This window comes from Mangifera indica, chromosome 17, assembly GCF_011075055.1.
Source record: "Mangifera indica cultivar Alphonso chromosome 17, CATAS_Mindica_2.1, whole genome shotgun sequence".
NCBI lineage: Eukaryota > Viridiplantae > Streptophyta > Magnoliopsida > Sapindales > Anacardiaceae > Mangifera > Mangifera indica.
In genome coordinates this window covers 414,547-432,559 of record NC_058153.1, presented here as the reverse complement: position 1 = coordinate 432,559, position 18,013 = coordinate 414,547, and the positions used below count along the sequence as shown (strand labels likewise).

The 18,013-nt window shown below is 33.5% G+C and overlaps 3 protein-coding genes and 1 non-coding gene across 5 annotated transcripts; 1 reads left to right on the top strand and 3 right to left on the bottom strand.

The window, feature by feature from the left end:
* Positions 1-259: 259 nt before the first annotated feature.
* Positions 260-2,504, bottom strand: LOC123200125 (probable WRKY transcription factor 40). Its single transcript, XM_044615259.1, has 5 exons — positions 2,326-2,504; positions 2,188-2,241; positions 1,771-2,097; positions 921-1,037; positions 260-820 (listed from the first exon to the last, which is right to left on the bottom strand). Exons 1-5 carry the CDS (start codon positions 2,404-2,406, stop codon positions 479-481), a joined length of 921 nt encoding a protein of 306 aa, XP_044471194.1. The 5' UTR covers positions 2,407-2,504; the 3' UTR covers positions 260-478.
* A 4,066-nt stretch (positions 2,505-6,570) lies between these two features.
* Positions 6,571-6,642, bottom strand: TRNAD-GUC. Its single transcript has one exon. It is a non-coding gene; the product is annotated as a tRNA-Asp (tRNA).
* Positions 6,643-8,518: 1,876 nt separating this feature from the next.
* Positions 8,519-10,194, bottom strand: LOC123201044 (CBL-interacting serine/threonine-protein kinase 5-like). The gene has a single exon (XM_044616495.1). The coding sequence runs from the start codon at positions 9,991-9,993 to the stop codon at positions 8,659-8,661; it is 1,335 nt and encodes a 444-aa protein (XP_044472430.1). The 5' UTR covers positions 9,994-10,194; the 3' UTR covers positions 8,519-8,658.
* Positions 10,195-11,227: 1,033 nt separating this feature from the next.
* On the top strand, positions 11,228-17,192 carry LOC123201181 (transcription initiation factor TFIID subunit 5-like). 2 transcript variants are annotated; one of them, XR_006498747.1, is made up of 19 exons: positions 11,228-11,451; positions 11,872-11,953; positions 12,057-12,135; positions 12,238-12,335; positions 12,414-12,470; positions 12,568-12,655; positions 12,768-12,877; positions 13,335-13,442; positions 13,626-13,777; positions 14,377-14,487; positions 14,577-14,646; positions 14,723-14,762; positions 14,962-15,126; positions 15,226-15,302; positions 15,946-16,062; positions 16,324-16,589; positions 16,682-16,781; positions 16,862-16,934; positions 17,021-17,070. XR_006498747.1 is itself a non-coding variant. In XM_044616655.1 (19 exons), exons 1-19 carry the CDS (start codon positions 11,273-11,275, stop codon positions 17,066-17,068), a joined length of 2,016 nt encoding a protein of 671 aa, XP_044472590.1. In that variant the 5' UTR covers positions 11,229-11,272; the 3' UTR covers positions 17,069-17,192. The 2 variants fall into 2 exon arrangements, 1 of the variants encoding a protein (XP_044472590.1); XM_044616655.1 differs by having other exon boundaries at positions 11,229-11,451; positions 16,682-16,777; positions 17,021-17,192.
* The last annotated feature ends 821 nt before the right edge of the window (positions 17,193-18,013 follow it).

The following is an 18,013-nucleotide window of genomic DNA, read 5'->3' as shown; positions in this document are numbered from 1 at the left end:
AAAAAAAAAAAACCTATAGATTCTGTTTCCTTTTTAACCCACAGATTCCTTTTTAACCCAGACTGGCAGTCAGAAGTCTAAATACATTGATGGTATACTCAATCGCGGATACATTCCAGGAAAAGATACAAGGCGATTCCATCTTATTGAACAGACAAAATGCACTGAGCTTGAGCTGCTTTTGCTAATTTGCAACAACAAAATTTAAGCTAGCAAGAAAAGGACTGTTTTTTTAATTAATTTGAAGAATTTATAAACATAACGTAACGGAATACTTTCATTCATGTTCCAAGTTTAATAATGCAAGCCAAATAAATACAGAACTAAGAACTCTCCCTGGTTGAGTTGTCAGTTTCACCATGCTAGAGCATTCTACATAGATAAAATATTGAATTTAACAATTAATCTCATTCATTATATTAGATAAGTCAAGAATAAATCTTAACCTTATCCAATTTTGCTATTAAAGCTACCATTTTTATGATCTTCCTTGGTCAAATCTTCCTGAAACGGCAGCTGCAAGCGCTGCTGTAAAATTCGGATCTCTTGTCAAAGAAGCGGCCATCCGTTGAACCAAAATCTGTTGAATGCCAGGAGCCACAACTTCATTTTGGACCTCCTCAAACACTCCACCCTGGAACATATTTAGCATTACACCGCCAGGACCTTGACTTGGAGACCTCCTCGCCGGTGAAACGGGTCCAATAGTCGAGCCCTGGCTTGGACTTAACGATAGCTCAGGTTTTGGAGGCTGCGGATGATTGTGCTCTCCTTCGTAGGTGGCCACCAAAACAGATGGCTCTTCAGCACTTCTTTGCACCTGAATGTATATGAACAAAGTTTATATTTAAAAATCGGAAAAAGGAAATTTAAACTTGTTTGTCAGTTGTGAATTTAAAGTATTTGGCTCAAGCAATTACCTTCTTCTTGACCGGGCAGCTGGGAGCGAAGGAGCACCTAAAGTAAGCTCTAGGTGATGGGTTATCTCTGGTGACTTTTTGGCCGTATTTCCGCCATTGATATCCATCTTTCACTGTCTGTAAACAACAAGAGTCAAGCTAATCAATTTATGTTCTAATTGTTGGAAAATATAAATCGAAGTTATATTGATTTATTTTATCTTAATTAAGATTTATATATAATATAATATCAAAGTATGTTGATCCAAGACTTTTGAGTATGGTGGGTTGAACTGGAAGAGATTAGACCACCTGAGTTAATACACGTGGTTGTGGTTAGACGGGCTAGTCAATAATAGATAAACTAGGGTTAGATTTAAATTAACTAAATCCAGTAAATTAAATTCGAATTAAGTTTAAATCAAAAAAGTTGATAAACTAAGGTTAAACTTAAATTAACTAAATCTGGTAGATCAAATTCGAATTAAGTTTGAATCAAAAGAGTTGATTTTAAAAAAAATTTAATTTAGTCTACTTTATAAATAAAGTGAATAACTATTTAAGTTTGATTTATTACTTAATTCAAATTATATTAAATAATTATCAAAACAATATTATTTTATAATAAATAGCAAATCTAAATCATGCACTTAAACTAAATTTTGAACTTCAAACTTGAGATGGAGTTGATTTGAGTTGCCCTTAACTTTGTTCTAGAGGCTCATATTTTCTCGATTTTTCCATTCGAATTAATCTCAAGTAAAAGAGTGATCCGTCTCCGCTACTAAAACTAAGTTTACCTCTATATAACAAGAAACCCTTCAACAAGAAAGATTGTTGGAAAATGACTATCATGGAGTTGGGAACTTACGAGGCCTGTATCAGAAGCAGTGGTGCGCATATAAATCCTGGAAACAGTTGTCTTGGTGTTTTCTTTTGGCCTTTTACATGAGTCTTCATCACTAGAACTGCACTCAATCTGTCCATTCAATCCAGTCATTTTGCTGCAATCTTCACTGTCAGATTTTTTTCTCTTCTTCGATGTTGTGAGTTCCGTTTCTGGTGAACTGTTTTTCCCGATCAAATCCATGTACTGCTTTTGAAGAACACTGTAATTCTCGCATAAAACTGTCAACATTTCAGTCAGCTTTTTGTTCTCGCCGCTAATCCGATTCAACTCCTCCACCAAAACGCTAGTCTGATCACAGAAAACTGTAAGCTCGATTCAAAGAAACTCAAAATCAAAATCTAGCCACGAAAATATTAATTCCCAGAATTTTTCACTCACTTCTTCAGGTTTTTGCACAAATCCAGCGAAAGCTCCCTGGAATATTTCTCTCTTCTGAAACAAAAAGAAACTTACATAAGAATATATTCCTTCAACAACCCAGATCAAAACATCCAAGGAAGATAAAAAAAAACTCACCGGAGCTTCACCTCTGTGAGGCAAAGAATTAAGATTGAGGTCAAGTCTGGTGTCCAAGTCCAGCCATGGTGTTGAGTCCATTGAAGAAGGCTGAGGTGATTTGGGTTATGAAGAAGAAGACGAATCTGGAGAAAGTTGGAAATGAGAATTCAGAAAGAGGGTCAAATGAATGAGAAAATTGGTGAAAAGGGAGATGAGATATATAGGAGAAGATGAAGGAAAGTTGGTGGAAGCAGCAGCAGTCAGCCAAGGGAAGCCAATCAAGTTGTAAGGTCACAGTCAAAATTAAAATTAAAAAATTGATGACAATAATAAAGTAATCTAGAAGAAAGACTCAGGAAAGTCATGTACGTCGACAATCTTTGAATATTGATCAGAATTCTTTGTCTTTGTCTTTTGTCATTGTCAAGGTCAAGAGTTTTGTTGGCTTCAAGAAGGAATACTGCTACAATTTTAAGAGGACCTTGAGTTGACTTCAATTTTATCTCACTCACTTCACAATTTCCTCGAGCTTTCTTCGTGCGGCTATAAACTTGGAATTTTTCTAATTAAATTATTTTAAATTAAAAATAAAATATTAATACCATATATTAATATTTATATTTATTATTAATATTATAATATGGTAGTATTTATATACATATCACAAAACCAAATAATACAGTAAATAACTTATTGTCATTTAAGACATAATATAATTCAAATTGAATCAAATTTAAATTGATATTTGATTCGAATGAGTCAAACTTAAATAATAATATCTCAACTTAACTCAATTAAATCATATAAAAGTCATCGATAGATTCATTTTTATGATAATTTTTATTTTTTTAATTCATCCACAATGATCTATCTTCTCCTTCTTTGGTGGTTTTCTAGTGACTTTCTCGATAAACTTATTACAATTAAGCAGATCAAGCTCAACTCAAATTTGATTCTTTTATTTTTTTGATGACACCATTTATCTTGTCGACAATATTTTTTATTTAATTGATAATCTTTCAACAATATTATATGTGTTTGAGTTGAAATTTAATATTATAAATTCATGCGGATCTTTGATTTAACTCAAATCCACCACTCTTTCCATCTCCATGGTGGAAGTGCATGTGAAAATATGAAATATGTTGAAGATGATCGTCTATTCACAAAAGTTCAGATTAGGTCAATGTAATTTTTTTAAATTTTTTTCCCAACGAAATAGGAGGATAAGAAGATGTTGTCCTTGTCCATTCAAGCAGCTTATTGTTGACTTGAAAAAATGGCATACACATGCCCATCCAAGGCCACGCGGCTTTGAAACTAGTTGCGTTTCCCAGCTTTCAACCAATCTTAGACTTCCTTATCCATACACTTTCTTCTGTCATTATTTCTTATTTTCAATCTCAGATGAAAGGAGGTCTTGCTACCATCCAATCAAATCTAAATATCTCTTAACTCAAATTCAATTTAAATGAAAATGAAACAAATTAATATCTAATTTTTTTCTTATTTGTAATGATAAAATAATTTTAAATTAAATAAAACATAATATATAATTATATAATGATATATTATCTAAATATCTATTACAATAAAATCAATGAATGTATAAAGGTCATAGAAAATCGAAAAGAAAAAAGAGTTTGAAGTTACGGTACAAATTAAAATTTTGACCGTCATTGTCTTATATTAGGGACAACATGAATTAGCAGCCTGTTACGAGATCCTCTATTGTAAAAAAGTTTGACTGATCAATTCCAAATTAGGTATCATAACCACGATTAGTTCCAAGCTAGTGTGAAACCACCAAGTTGGCAATTGGAACCAAAACTAGCAAGACTTCGATACAATTTTATGTGTCTCATTGTGTTAGGTGTGAACAAGACTAGATTTGAGATGAATTAGTAATCTTATTTCAACTGCAGTCTTTTTGAGAGTTTATTTATATAAAACAAATTTAGGTATTCAGATATAGAGTCATCATGTGATTGATGTTACTTTATTTTTAATTTATAATTATCTAATCACATAATAATACAATATATATAAGTAATTTATTAGATATTCAAAACTAGGTATACATGCTTCAACTGTGTTCACTTGATATTATTTTTTATAACACTCTTAATAAATTATTCACTAATCAAAATTATTTAATCATATTATGACATGATAATATTTGTATTTATATTAAAGTATTATTGAACAAACTGATCTAAGTTTCTTTAAAATTTCATTGATTAAAGCTCCAAAAGCTCTATGGATCGACATGCATATGAAAGATCTAGATAATTTCTGTTACTTAAAAAGTCATTATAAAAATTAATTTGAAGAGATTGGATAGCTAAATAATCAGCCGACTGCAAAATGTAGACCAAGAAGTCTAGGTCTTTGCAAATATTCCATACTAATTTACGATATAATCGTGGCGTCTTGAGATGGACATCAGCAATTAACGTAATGCAGTTTCGTCATCTTGATGAATTTTCAATTTATATTATTCATCAAATTCAAATGCGTTGAAAGATACTCTTAAGAGTTTTGATGAACTGGGATTTACATGTTAAGGCTGTTTGGTTAATGTGAAAGTGAAGGAAAACTGAGAGGCAATTACTGTCTCTTTTCTCAAAGACTTTTATAAATGGAATAGAGAATCTGATCACATTCACACCTGTATCTGCTATTCAGTGTATGGCAGCAATTTACAATATCAAATCTGGCTTTCACATTATCGGAGCTATTTCAGATTTAAATTCAAGTTTGTTTCGTTTTTCATCAGTAACACAGTTTATATTGTAAAAAATGCTATCATCTCGCCGATATAACTCTTTAATGATTTTATATACTAGTTTAAACAGATGTGAGCTAGAGCTTGACATTATAAACTCGAGTCAAGCTCAGTCATGCTCTTATTTGGATTCAATTCGAATCCACTCCTACCTTTGTATGTTGAAGAAATATATGCGGTTATCATCAGTTAACACCATTATTTTTCTGGTTTGTGCTATTTAGTTCATGACAGAGAATATTTTTAATGAACTATTCTGTTTCCAGAAACTGTAAAAAAATCATGCATGCACCCCAGTATCATAAAATCTTAAAGAGAATACAAAAGTCGACTTGATCTTTAGGATATTAAAAAGTCAAGCAAAGTCATCCTAACTTAATCTCCACCAACCCAGCAGAGACGACGAGACGCCAGCCTGAGATCAGCTTCATTACGTGAGGTTGACGATGAATGCATGCAAATATATTTTAAAACCTATTGCAGGTCGTTTCTGATCTGCCTTGTTGGCCATAAGAGCCCACCAAAAGTTGGTAACTAAACTAAATATCAATTTTTCTGCACATCAGCAATTTTAAAATATAAACCCATATGATAAAACCATCAGGCTTCTTCTGCCGTGGGGAAATCCAGATTTCTTTACAATTTTGTTATGGAAAATCGAGGAAAGATGTTGTCATTTTTCATCGTCATCCAAGCACAATAACTTATTATCCAAGTACGTCATTCATTAATATTACAATGCATTACTTGTCAATCTTAAACTTCAAAGTTTATGCCACTATGACTATAAGCTAATGTTTCTTTTTTCCAACCTAAAATTCTCGTTCCAATGTGAGATAGAGGAAATTCGCATCAAGTACATTTGGAATAGCCGACTTTTCCTTTTTCCAGTCAATTACGCTTCATTTCTAAAATGAAATTCTTTATTGGTGATATTATCTCAATTCACACGTAATTGGACACTTAAAGCGTGATGTATTATTTGCATTGATTTTCATTATCCTTTATGTTGATCTAAGAGTTATTTTTATACTAAAAATACGACCTGGGTTTATTTTATTTGCCTCTGAGAGATTGATAAATGCTAAGTAATACTATATATATAATCAATAAATATTAATAAATACAAATAAACTGTTGTGTTGATTGGATAATATAATTATTTATTTTTAATTTAAAATTAATCATATAAGATATATTATCTAATCGCTTATACATAAAATATTGTTATGGGTCGGAGAGATTTTTTAAAACTATTGAATGCTCAACTATTTCTTGGACCTATGAAAGTGGTTCACACATTTTTCTGGTCCTCCACCTTCCTCTATGAGTATTGATTTTGGGCTTATTGGGCTCAGATTAGTTGGAAAGGAGAAAATGATTTCGGTTGATGGGGCTCACATTGGATGCCACCGTAGGAGGAAATAAAAATATAAAGAATTCTGGGCTAACAAAATTTGCGAAAAGACATAATCCGCCGTTGCCGGGGATCGAACCCGGGTCACCTGCGTGACAGGCAGGTATACTTACCACTATACTACAACGACTTGTTAGTGTAACTAAATTATTTTACATTAATAATGATTTTAAAAAGAAATGACTCGCTACATTTTCAATCATAAACCCTAGACCTTGAATCTTAGAAAGAATTATTATCATCAACAGACGAAGAATAATACAATGGCTGCAATTGAATCAGTATACCAAGACCAGCCCTTCGAATAGGTCAGTACTCGATTCAAATATAAAAACATTGAGCATGATTATTTTACTTAGAGTTTCTATTAAAAACAAATGTGATGATTAGATTTAGATATGATAAATAAGTTAGACCAGTTTGTAACTCAATTTGAAGTACATTAAAATGGCTCGACCTATAAGAGGTTAACTCATATAGTAGAAGCTCGTGAGTTGAGCCATGGGCCTAGAAATCAGGCCTATAAGACAGCCTGATCAACCCGCAAATGTATTTAGAATAATAGAGAAATTAAATAAATAATTAATTAATTAATATAAAAAATTATTTTTTTACTTAAATTAACAAAATTATGTATTTAAGCGCTACTAATTCAATCTTATGAACTTCTATATTTTTTAAATTAAACTAGTTTAATCTTTAAATTCGATGAATTGTGCTAGAACCAGTTTTACTTGACCCATTAACATCTCTAACCTGACCAATCAAGATCCAAACTGGTCTCTTATATGAAAATATTGAGTAGACATTTTCCCCTAGGCTTCTATTAGAAGCATATGTGTTACTTCTCTTAGTAATTCGTTAATCTCGCTCTGCACTCGCAACCCTATCCTCTTGCTGTACTAATAAAGACTCGATCTTGATCATGTTTGTTAAGTTGCTTCTACTTCTTTCTGACAGAGACACAAGGAGTTGTCGCTTATTAGATTTGAAAGACACCTAAAAATGTTGTGTCTGCCAAGTGATGAAAAATGATATGGATGAAGCCTGCCTATCAGTATTCTGTTATCACTTCTGGTATTAAGACAATTCAAGTTGACTTGACTGGTTCCAAGGCTGAGACTTGTCCAGTAGTGAACCTGTCTTGGTCAAGTAAGCCAATGTTTCAAGTCAACAAATCTTATCGTTAGTGTCCATATGGAGAGTGAAAACGGGAATAATTTTCAATTAAAAATAAAATAATATTTAATTATATAATAATATATTATTTAAATATTTAATTAAATATTCAAAAGTATATATATTATATTATCCAGTCTTATTCCGACCTTTAAATTCTAGTGTTGTGGGAGACTTGTGGAAAATGGACACCAGAAGGAGTTTGGATGGAAAGTACTAATGAAAATGAAAGGTTAACTACCTGTAAAACCTCCAACACACACCCAACTAACATTAACATGAAATTAATGTGCAGAGGTTTCGTTTGGATTTGGAATTTGTGTGTTGCATTTTTTAAGGTGCCACATTTCCAGATTGACCCGGTTAGATGTTGCTCAATGTGCTCAACTTTTACTGTATGTCTAGACTTTGGAATCCTTGCCTTAACTTATCATTGAAAAAAATTTGTTTTTATGTTTCTTTGGGTAATTGATTCACAAATCACAACAATCTAAAGCAATTATTTTTGAGATAAACTCAAATCAACAGTTGATAGATATTATAATAACAAAGATTATTTCATTAATTATTCTTGTATTTATTTTCAAATGATATTTTTTCCTGAATAAGTTAAATTTGAATTTAAATTAATTATTTAAGATTTAAATTAAATTTAAACTAATATTTATTTATTCAACTCAGATCAAAATTAATTCTGATGTTAGAAAAGAGATTTAACCTTTCTAAATCATATAAATTTGTAATGTTTATATTAGATTACCAAAATTTTGCAATGTTTTTTTCTCTAATTAGGTTTCTAAGTAAAATCTTAATTACTTGTTCACGAGTTTTACAACATAATTAATGTTCATGAAATTTAATCTACAATCGACATAGTTATGATGAGCATTGACTCTATACAATAATTATATTATCCAATCACAAGCTCTTATACCTAGTGTACAGATTTGTAAGAAAACTATTTGCTCTATGATTCTTCACCGTTACTGATATTGTCACCTTGCCATGTCCAGACAATGTCTTTCAATGCTGGCCTAACATCTTCCTCACAAAACTTAGCATACTCCAAAGTGTCACCGGAGGATTTTGACAACTCCACGATTGCCACCGTCGGCGCTACCTCAAACACCTCCACAGTCACTGACAGCCGTCCTTTTCTTCCTTCTGATCCTCCATGTAACTTCACTTTGAAATCCTTCACTTTGGCTACTTCAAAACTCATCCCCTTTGCTGCTTCTTCAATCTTCTCCATGATAGCACTTGCTGAGCACTTAGACGTGAACATGGATCCAGTCTTCCTCTTGCTCTCGAACAAACTCGACAGGTTAAAACCCGAAGCCATGGAGGAAATGAACTCAAACGCATTGAAAAACTTTGGAGATGGAATTTTAGACGTTTTGTCCTCCTCTTGTTTCTCTTTTTCTGATTCTTGATCGACGGAAAACGATGGAGGTCGAGTGAAGCCTTTCTGAAACCAGGGCACTCGAATAATGGCTTGAATTGTGATCCGTCTTCCAGGATCAGATACAAGAAGTTTAGAAATCAATCGCTTTGCTTCAGGTGAAATCCATAGAGGACATTCAAACTGGGCTTTGAAAATTTTCCTGTACATATTCATCAAATTGGCATCTTGAAAGGGCAAAAATCCTGCAAGAAGAACGTATAAAATCACCCCACAAGACCAGATATCCGCCGTGGCCCCGTCGTAGCCTTTCTTTCTTATAATTTCTGGCGCCACATAAGCTGGTGTCCCGCACTGCGTGTGGAGTAGGCCGTCGTTTCTCAACTGTTCCGGCAAAGCCGAGAGACCAAAATCCGAAATTTTCAGATCTCCGTTTTCGTCTAACAACAAATTCTCCGGCTTTAAATCTCGATGCGAGACGCCTCTACTGTGACAAAAATCAATCGCGCTTATCAACTGTTGAAAATACTTTCTCGCTAAATCTTCTTTCAGCTTGCCTCTGGCAACCTTCGCGAAGAGCTCTCCGCCTTTAACATACTCCATTACAAAAAAGATCTTCTTCTTCGTCGCCATCACTTCTTTGAGCTCCACGATATTCGGGTGACGAACCAATCGCAATACAGAAATTTCCCTCTGAATCTGCTCCATCATCCCTTCCCTCTTCACCTGATCTTTGTTGATAATTTTAATGGCGACACTTTCACCGGACACAATATGTTTTCCATAATACACTTTCGCAAACGTGCCTTTCCCGAGAAGCCTCCCCATTTCGTACTTTCCAAACAGAACGTGCCTCTCCTCTTCCATGGCTTCGCCAATCTCCACCGACTGACAGTCCATTACTCAGCATAATCCAATCTAAGAAATAAAAGTTGAAATTTTTATGGATTCCATGACATGGGTTATAAATAAAATTTTTACCAATGGAAAGTGTTCATTGAAGATAATATAAGAACAGGACTGGCTGTGGCGGTGTCCAGTAGCCATTGGAGCACCTGGTTTAAATCTTTTTCCAGCTGCAAGCACACAGTCTTGAAACTTTAATAATAATGACTTGTATTTAAAGACAAAAAGTGAAAAGTGAAAATTTAATATTTGAGAATCTGAAAAAATTTTCTGCAAATTGTTCTACATCCAAGGTTTGGAAAAGCTACTTTTCACCCATTAAATTCCTGAACTCTGGGCGCGTGGTTAATCCGTTATTGCCAAAACAAGAGTGTTACTCGAAGATTATAATTTAAATTAATACTACATTTCTCTAAATTGCTCTAATTGATCAAACGTTATTTTTATTAAATATCTTTAATATTTTAAATTAAATTTATTTGATAAGATTACAAGAATGGTAATTTATTAAACTAATAAAAATCGATGACTTATAAAAATTTAAACTTTTGAAATTTAAAAAACGAAAATATATTATTTTATCAAGAGTAGTATTATATATATTTATTTTAAATACACATAATTATATATATCATAATATGATTGATATTATTTTATTATTAATTTAAAATCATTTAATTATATAATAATATATATAAATATATATATTTAAAATAAATATATATAATTTTATAGTTTTTCGAACCTGGGATGAGAAATACTCATACTTAATAATATAATGACATAATATATTTATACTAATACTAATATTATTTTTACTCCATGTATAATTATTATTATAACAATCTCTAAATAGTTGGATGTAGAAGGGGGGTGGCATTTGAAAGCCCAGAGTTTGGGCACATGGAGTATCAATCTTAGTTATCGAGTATCCAATCCAATATCGTTATATCGGCAGATTTGATTTTAATTAAGTTAAAGAGTCGTAATATCTAATTTAAACTTAAATTGACCCATAATACATTGAGAAGTTATTTATAAAATAAATAATACTGTTAAAAATAATAATAATATTATTAGGTAGACAAACAAATTAACCCTAAAATGAACTTTCGGGCTTTAATTCAAAATCTACTTATTCTGACAACTTTGCCTGGGCTTCTTTTATGGGCCGAAGTGGAGGCCCAACAAGTGTTGAGCCTTGAAATAGTTTATGATTTTAATTAAATAATATGCGGTCTGATACTAGCAGAGGCAGAGCTTCGACGACGGAATGGACGACTCGCGCTTGACGGATTTCGTCACGACTTTCCTGAAAAAGAAAGGCTTCAACGAGGCCGAGACTGCTCTTAGAGCTGAACTTCAACGCAAGAACAATAACAGCCCCGGCAACGAGTCCATCAACGTACTCAACGATCCCGAACTCTCCAAGTTCTTTCGCTCCTTCTCCGAGTATTTCTTTACTCTTTTATCTCTTTGATTTTCTCTGTTATTTCTTATCTATCCTCCAAGTTTTGAAATTCATAAGTATTTTATGTTCATCTTCGTTCAGTTTGCTTCAGTAATTTACGACTTCAATGATAGATTTTAATAATGCAATTTGAAGCAAAATGCTGCTGAAAATTCATGAAAATTTAAAATATTGATGAAGTTTAAGAGTTTTAGGTGCTCTGTATTTAGTTAAAAGTTGAAGTAGACAGTATGTATAGAGCAAATTTGCACTCTTTTGTACCTCAGATAGTGCAGAATCACTTGTTTTGCGACCTTGATAAGCGAAATTTGAATAGGCTGTACAAAGTTCATAAGAATAGTCACTATGGCTTGCCATTTTGAGTGATTTTTAAATGAATAATATATATTCATGCTTTTTAGATCAGAGGATGGTCCTGCTCGATACCAGGATGAATATAGCAAACTGAGGTTATGGACTTATAGCTCACTGGATTTGTACAAGGTAAGTAGTTTTTTTTTTTTTTTTCGCTTTTTAGTAATTTATGTTAGGGTCATTGGAATAAGTTTATTTTAGTAGTAACTTAATTTGTCTTTGAATTTTTCAGCATGAGTTACTTCGTGTGCTCTATCCAGTCTTTATCCACTGTTTCATGGATCTGGTGGCTAAAAAGTATATCCAAGATGGTATGTTTTTAAACTCTTTCTTCAAGTCCTTTCGCTAATTGTGCTTATTTCAATGATTGTTCATATGTATACGCATTTATGCAATTGTGTTGATGCCCCCAGCCAGAACGTTTTTCAATAGCTTTCGTGAAGACCATGAAATGCTGCACTTACGAGACCTTCAGAAGTTGGAAGGGGTTCTTACTCCCTCTCATCTGGAGGTTAGTTGACACCCTAAAATAAGTATGGTTAAACTACTGATAAGAAAAAAAAAGTCTTACAATGATATTGTTACTCAGGAGATGGAATTTGCTCATTCTCTGAGGCATAGCAAAGTCAATATTAAGATATGTCAGGTAATATTTTGGTTGATTGGATGTGGTGAAAGTTCAGGAGCTGTGTTCTTTGATTCTCGCAAATAGTTGTTAAACTTGCTATCTATCATTTTGACAGTACTCCTATGAGCTTCTGCTACAGTATCTACACAAGACACAATGCACTAAAATGCTTGGGATCATCAATGAACGTATTAACTTCGAAGGTGCAACTGCTTTGCATTTCTGTTTAATTGCATTAATATAGCTATTTTTGGATTGTGATAAGATTTTTTATCTACCTTTTGGGTGATGCTTTTATTCGATTGTTGGGAATAGTTTCTCCAGGGAAGCCCAGCTCAATTTCCAATGATGCTGAGATGGTTACACTTATTGGAAGCAACCAGGATGCAGCTAACAAAATAAATCAAAAGGAAGTACATTGGGGGGTGAGTTGGTGGGGCAGCTGCTTATATTTGGTGTTTCATATGAATTGTTCTCTTCTTTGATTTTTTCCTCTGTAGGATTACTTTCAACAACTATATGTTTCTTTTGAATTCTGCAAGTATTATCTCTTCTGCGACATTTTATCATAATTTCTGTTGCAGTTTTCTCTTTAGAGTAATTGGCCTCTGATTATTATGGTTCTTCTTAACATGCCAGAAATTGGTATCTGAATGTTTGGAACATACTTTACCACATTCTCAAATTCACACCACTCGTTAAGTGCAATTCCAAAATTGAGAGGTTTTGTGGCCGGTTATGACTTGATGCTTAACTTAAATTTTTTCTACCAGCCCAGTCATTATGTGTCAAACCTTTTTTGTAAAATTATAGGGCTATTACAGCCAATGTACTATCTATATGATAGTTTGACTTTGAACCTTCATTATATCCTTGTTAAAGTTGCTTGAAGATTCTTTAGAGGACCGCGTGGAGAAACAAGGAGGTTTACTATCGGATTCTGAAAAAGCCGAAGGAGAAAACAAAGAGGCTGAGGTAGATGAGAACAAGGTACACATATTACCTCAATGCCTGTAACTTGTCAATATCTGTGCCTTTCTTTTGGAAACCATGTAAGAACTGGAATAATTGAAGTAACTTTAAATTTCTTATTTATCGTATAGAAATATTTTTTATTATCATAATTGTTCTCCTTTTCTTAATACCTTTGCTTTTTATGTGTCTCTTGTTCAGAAAAGATCAATAGAAGGTGGAAAGCAAGGCACTTCAATGAAAAAGTCGAAGAAGGACAAAGCTATCAATGCAACAGCAAAAACATCACGTCCAGAGGCTAACACTGTGCCAGTGGCTCGACGAGTGAAATCAGAGCTTGCTTTGCCCGTAATGTATTTTCAGAGATCCCCTATCTAATTTTTCCTCTATAGATGTTTGATCTGGGTTCAAGCTGAAATTATATTTCAACACAGGACATGATAATATATTTTTTTAAAATTTATGTAGGGTCATCAAACAATTGAAATTGTATCGGAAAAGTAAGCCTTTCAAAAAAAAGAAAAAGAAAACGTAATGGCTGACTAGTCTTTCAGAAATGGATGTCTAAAAGCACGATTTGCATTCAATGCATCCCACCTCCTACACATACATGCAATGAGAAAATATGAATAATTACTAGTGTTTTTAATGATTTTCCTGTATCTTGGGTATGTAACCAACATTTAGAAGTATCTTGGGTATGTTTCCAGTTGCACATAGTTTGAACTAAAAAAAATCCAAGTTTATCTATACTTTTAGTAGAACTGTTGCACTCGTTTCCTCTTCAATTGATTAAAAAATATTTTCATATAGTTATTATATCCTATCACTGGAGTTACCTGCTATATAGATGTATTTTAATGCATAGTACTTTTTTTTTTTCAAAATGTTAGCTAGGGTTATAGTTAGATATGTTTCAATTATTCTATTGATTGTCATTGCTTTGCTGCAGGCCACCTGAGGTGGAACAGTCTTTTCTTGAAGACTTGAAAAATCGTGTGCAATTGAGCAGTATTGCATTGCCATCTGTCTGCTTTTATACATTTATCAACACACATAATAGGTAATATCTAATCAAATTTTAGTGGTTCAATCGTCAACTTTGTTCAGGCATTCATGGTTTTTATTTGTGCAAAATTTCATATTTTCCAGTTTAAATTGTGCATCAATATCCCATGATGGATCCTTGGTTGCTGGTGGATTCTCAGACTCGTCATTGAAGGTTGTATGTTATCTAATTTTCACAATTTACATCTTGTGGCTTGATTGATTGCTGATTTTGAACTTTGCTTATATAGGTTTGGGATATGGCAAAGCTTGGCCAACAAACTGGAAGTTGTAAGTTTGTACAAATATTATTCCCTTTCCTTGTGGTTATCCTTTTTTCTTTGCTGGCTACAATTTACTTCTTGTAAGCTATCATTGCCTTCTTTTCAGATGTGATAGTGAATAGGCTAACATGCCTATATGTGAATTTGTTTCATGCTCAGATATTTAGATGATGAGAGACTTTGTTGTTAAACAGTGTTGGTGTCAGCTGTTTTGCAGGGTGAAAATGATACTACAGCAAAGGAAGATACTTTAGGGGCAAATGGTAGCAAAAGAGCTTATACATTATTTCAGGGTCATTCTGGGCCAGTATATTCTGCCAGTTTTAGTCCTCTTGGGGATTATATTCTTTCCTGCTCAGCAGATGCAACAAGTATGCTCTTCTAGGCAATTATAAAAGATTGCTGATATCTGTTTTTTTTTTCCTTTTGTTCTTTTCTATACCAAAAAAATGGCATTGCTGTGCTTGCAGTTCGATTATGGAGCACAAAACTAAATGCAAATCTTGTTTGCTACAAGGGTCATAACTATCCTGTTTGGGATGTTCAGGTACACATTGATATTTTGCATTGAATCTACGGTATTTGTTATATATTATTAAAATATAGCATAATAGTAGTGTGAAATTATTCCCTTTATTGGATATTTTTGTAATATGGAGGATCGGGACTATTTCCATCGTAATCCTGCACATTAATGTTTTTGCTTAACACACATAGTTGCCATTCCCTATGTAATATTTTTGTTTTTTGATTCATGATTTATAGTCTTTAACTTATTGATAATAAAATGCATTTGTTCTTGCTGCAGTTGACATTGCCTTAGATTTTACTGGTCAATGAACTGATATCTGCTCTACTGTTTTTCTCTGACAATCTCACATATGATACAGTCATCACAAACTCACAGTTATTGCCCAATTTACTTTCTTAAAGTGTTTGATTATTTTTGTTATGGGGTTGGGTGTGATCAGGTGTGAGGCTTTTTAATAGTTGTAGATTGCTGGATTAGGTGATGCTATTAAACGTCTATCTATGTTGAGTTCTCTAGCTGTGGATCTTTATTTTTTGTTTACTTTCTTTGGTTATAGAGGGATGAACATAGCTTCCATCAACTATTTAAAACTTGGTTGTCTGTTTCCTCTTCATATGTATTTATACTAAATGTGCTTTATTGTTATCTCTTGGTGCAGTTTTCTCCACTAGGACATTATTTTGCTAGCTGTTCCCATGATCGAACTGCAAGGGTTTGGTCTATGGATAGGATACAGCCTTTACGAATAGCAGCAGGGCACCTCTCTGATGTTGACGTGAGCAGATTTGTTCTTTCTCACTTCTCTCCCATTGACTGAAAAACGATACTGATTAAGTTATTGTTCGATGGTGATGGAGGCTTGATTTTGCCTGCTATCAGTTCTTTAATTGATCTGGTGTGCCTTTAAATGGCATCCTTCTTATTAAACTCTTATGGGAGCTCTTGTTCCCTGCAAGAAGTCACCAAAATGCATTTTGGTCAATTAGATTATTTTTTTGTTATATGTTAGCAATGATAGTTAGATTGCTTGTTTTAGTGTGTCAGATGGCATGCCAATTCCAACTATATTGCAACTGGTTCTAGTGACAAAACAGTTCGGTTGTGGGACATTGTGAGCGGGGACTGTGTTAGGATCTTCATTGGTCATAGAAGTATGATTCTGTCATTGGCAATGTCACCTGATGGTCGCTATATGGCATCCGGTGATGAAGATGGTACTATTATGATGTGGGACCTTGCAAGTGGTCGATGTGTCATGCCACTGATGGGTCACACTTCATGCGTGTGGTCACTTGCGTTCAGGTTTTTTTCGTTACCTGTGGATGTCATAAATATTTCAAAAACGGATCAACTGGTTTATTATTTTTAACAAAAATCTTTACCATACATGCCAGTTGTGAAGCTACACTTCTTGCATCTGGATCTGCTGATAGCACTGTAAAATTATGGGATGTCACTACTAGCACAAAGGTGCTGAGGACAGAAGAAAAGTAAGTTCATCCCTAAAAGGATAATTGAGCAGAATTTACCCTTCTTCCATTTTTGACTCCCTTTTGGTTTTATACTCTCTGTAGAAGTGGAAATCCCAACAGACTGAGATCATTGCAGACTCTGCCAACAAAGTCGACACCAGTCTATACTGTGCAGGTATTGCTCGAACCTTTTTTCTCCCTTTCTTTGTTCTTCTCCCTATGGCTTAAAATGATCATGATCTAATGTTTCCCTGAAAACAGTTTTCTCGGAGGAATCTACTATTTGCTGCCGGTGTACTATCAAAATAAATTCTTTTTCATTGCTATTGTATCTGTAAAATCATAATTTCTTGTCCCTTTTTCGCAGGGCAATCTGTGCCATCTGTAACTTGCAAAATTTTGTTAAATAAAATGAGTCTTAATTTGCTTGGTACTCTCATTGTATTACGTAAACTTTTATGTTGTGTAAGATGGTAGATAAGACCGCAGTTTGTTGTATAAGTTAAATTAGATTTATACAAACTTGCTGAATAATTAAACATAGGGTTAGATTTGATCTGAGTTATTATAGGTCATTTTGGATTGAATCCAAACATTGAACGTTTAAACTTGAATTGAGTTTAAAGTTAAATTATTTTTAGTTGAGTTTCTGTCTCAAGTCATGGAAGTGGAATTGATTTATTTAGGTGCAAATTCGTCTTGAAGTTAGGTTTTATTTAGATTGAGCCCGAGTTTAATCTAGCGTTAATTCTACTGGAATGCCATTTGACATACCCAAAATATTTGGAAGATTTTTTATTCAATATATAGGAAATGGTACGGAAAAAAAGCAAATAAAAATTGTTGAATTGACTGGGTCCAAGAGACCTGCTTAGGGCAAAACCGGAAGGGTCCGAAAACCGAAAGGATCAATCCAGAGTACTGGAGAGGACAGTGACACTGGCGATGGTAAAGAGTATCATCTAAATATTTTGCCGCCATGTATAGTACACTGTCACGTCATTTTTAATATATCCGACTTCTTACTTGCAAAATTCCCGAAACCTCCTCTGAAGAGAACGAAGTTCCTGGAGTCATGTTACAACATCCCATGCACTGCCCCCGAAAAGGGTAGCTTGGCACGAGCGAGAAATTCTCAAAGGACAGGAGTAGACATTCTAATGATCTGGTGCCGGTAACTCATTGGTCCAAGAGTTTCACCTATTTAGTGTAAAGTGTTTTTGTCTATATTAATATAATCTATTGAATTAGACT

Bases quoted from the DNA above. Each gene is read 5' to 3' on its own strand.
- LOC123200125 (XM_044615259.1), bottom strand. From the start codon at position 2,406: ATGGACTCAACACCATGGCTGGACTTGGACACCAGACTTGACCTCAAT. The intron at 1,038-1,770 runs GTAAGTTCCCAA...TGTTGTTTACAG, and splicing joins CTGCTTCTGATACAGGCCTC to ACAGTGAAAGATGGATATCA. The intron at 821-920 runs GTAATTGCTTGA...ATATACATTCAG, and splicing joins GCTGCCCGGTCAAGAAGAAG to GTGCAAAGAAGTGCTGAAGA.
- LOC123201044 (XM_044616495.1), bottom strand. From the start codon at position 9,993: ATGGACTGTCAGTCGGTGGAGATTGGCGAAGCCATGGAAGAGGAGAGG.
- LOC123201181 (XM_044616655.1), top strand. From the start codon at position 11,273: ATGGACGACTCGCGCTTGACGGATTTCGTCACGACTTTCCTGAAAAAG. The intron at 12,136-12,237 runs GTATGTTTTTAA...TGATGCCCCCAG, and splicing joins TAAAAAGTATATCCAAGATG to CCAGAACGTTTTTCAATAGC. The intron at 13,443-13,625 runs GTACACATATTA...TCTCTTGTTCAG, and splicing joins CTGAGGTAGATGAGAACAAG to AAAAGATCAATAGAAGGTGG.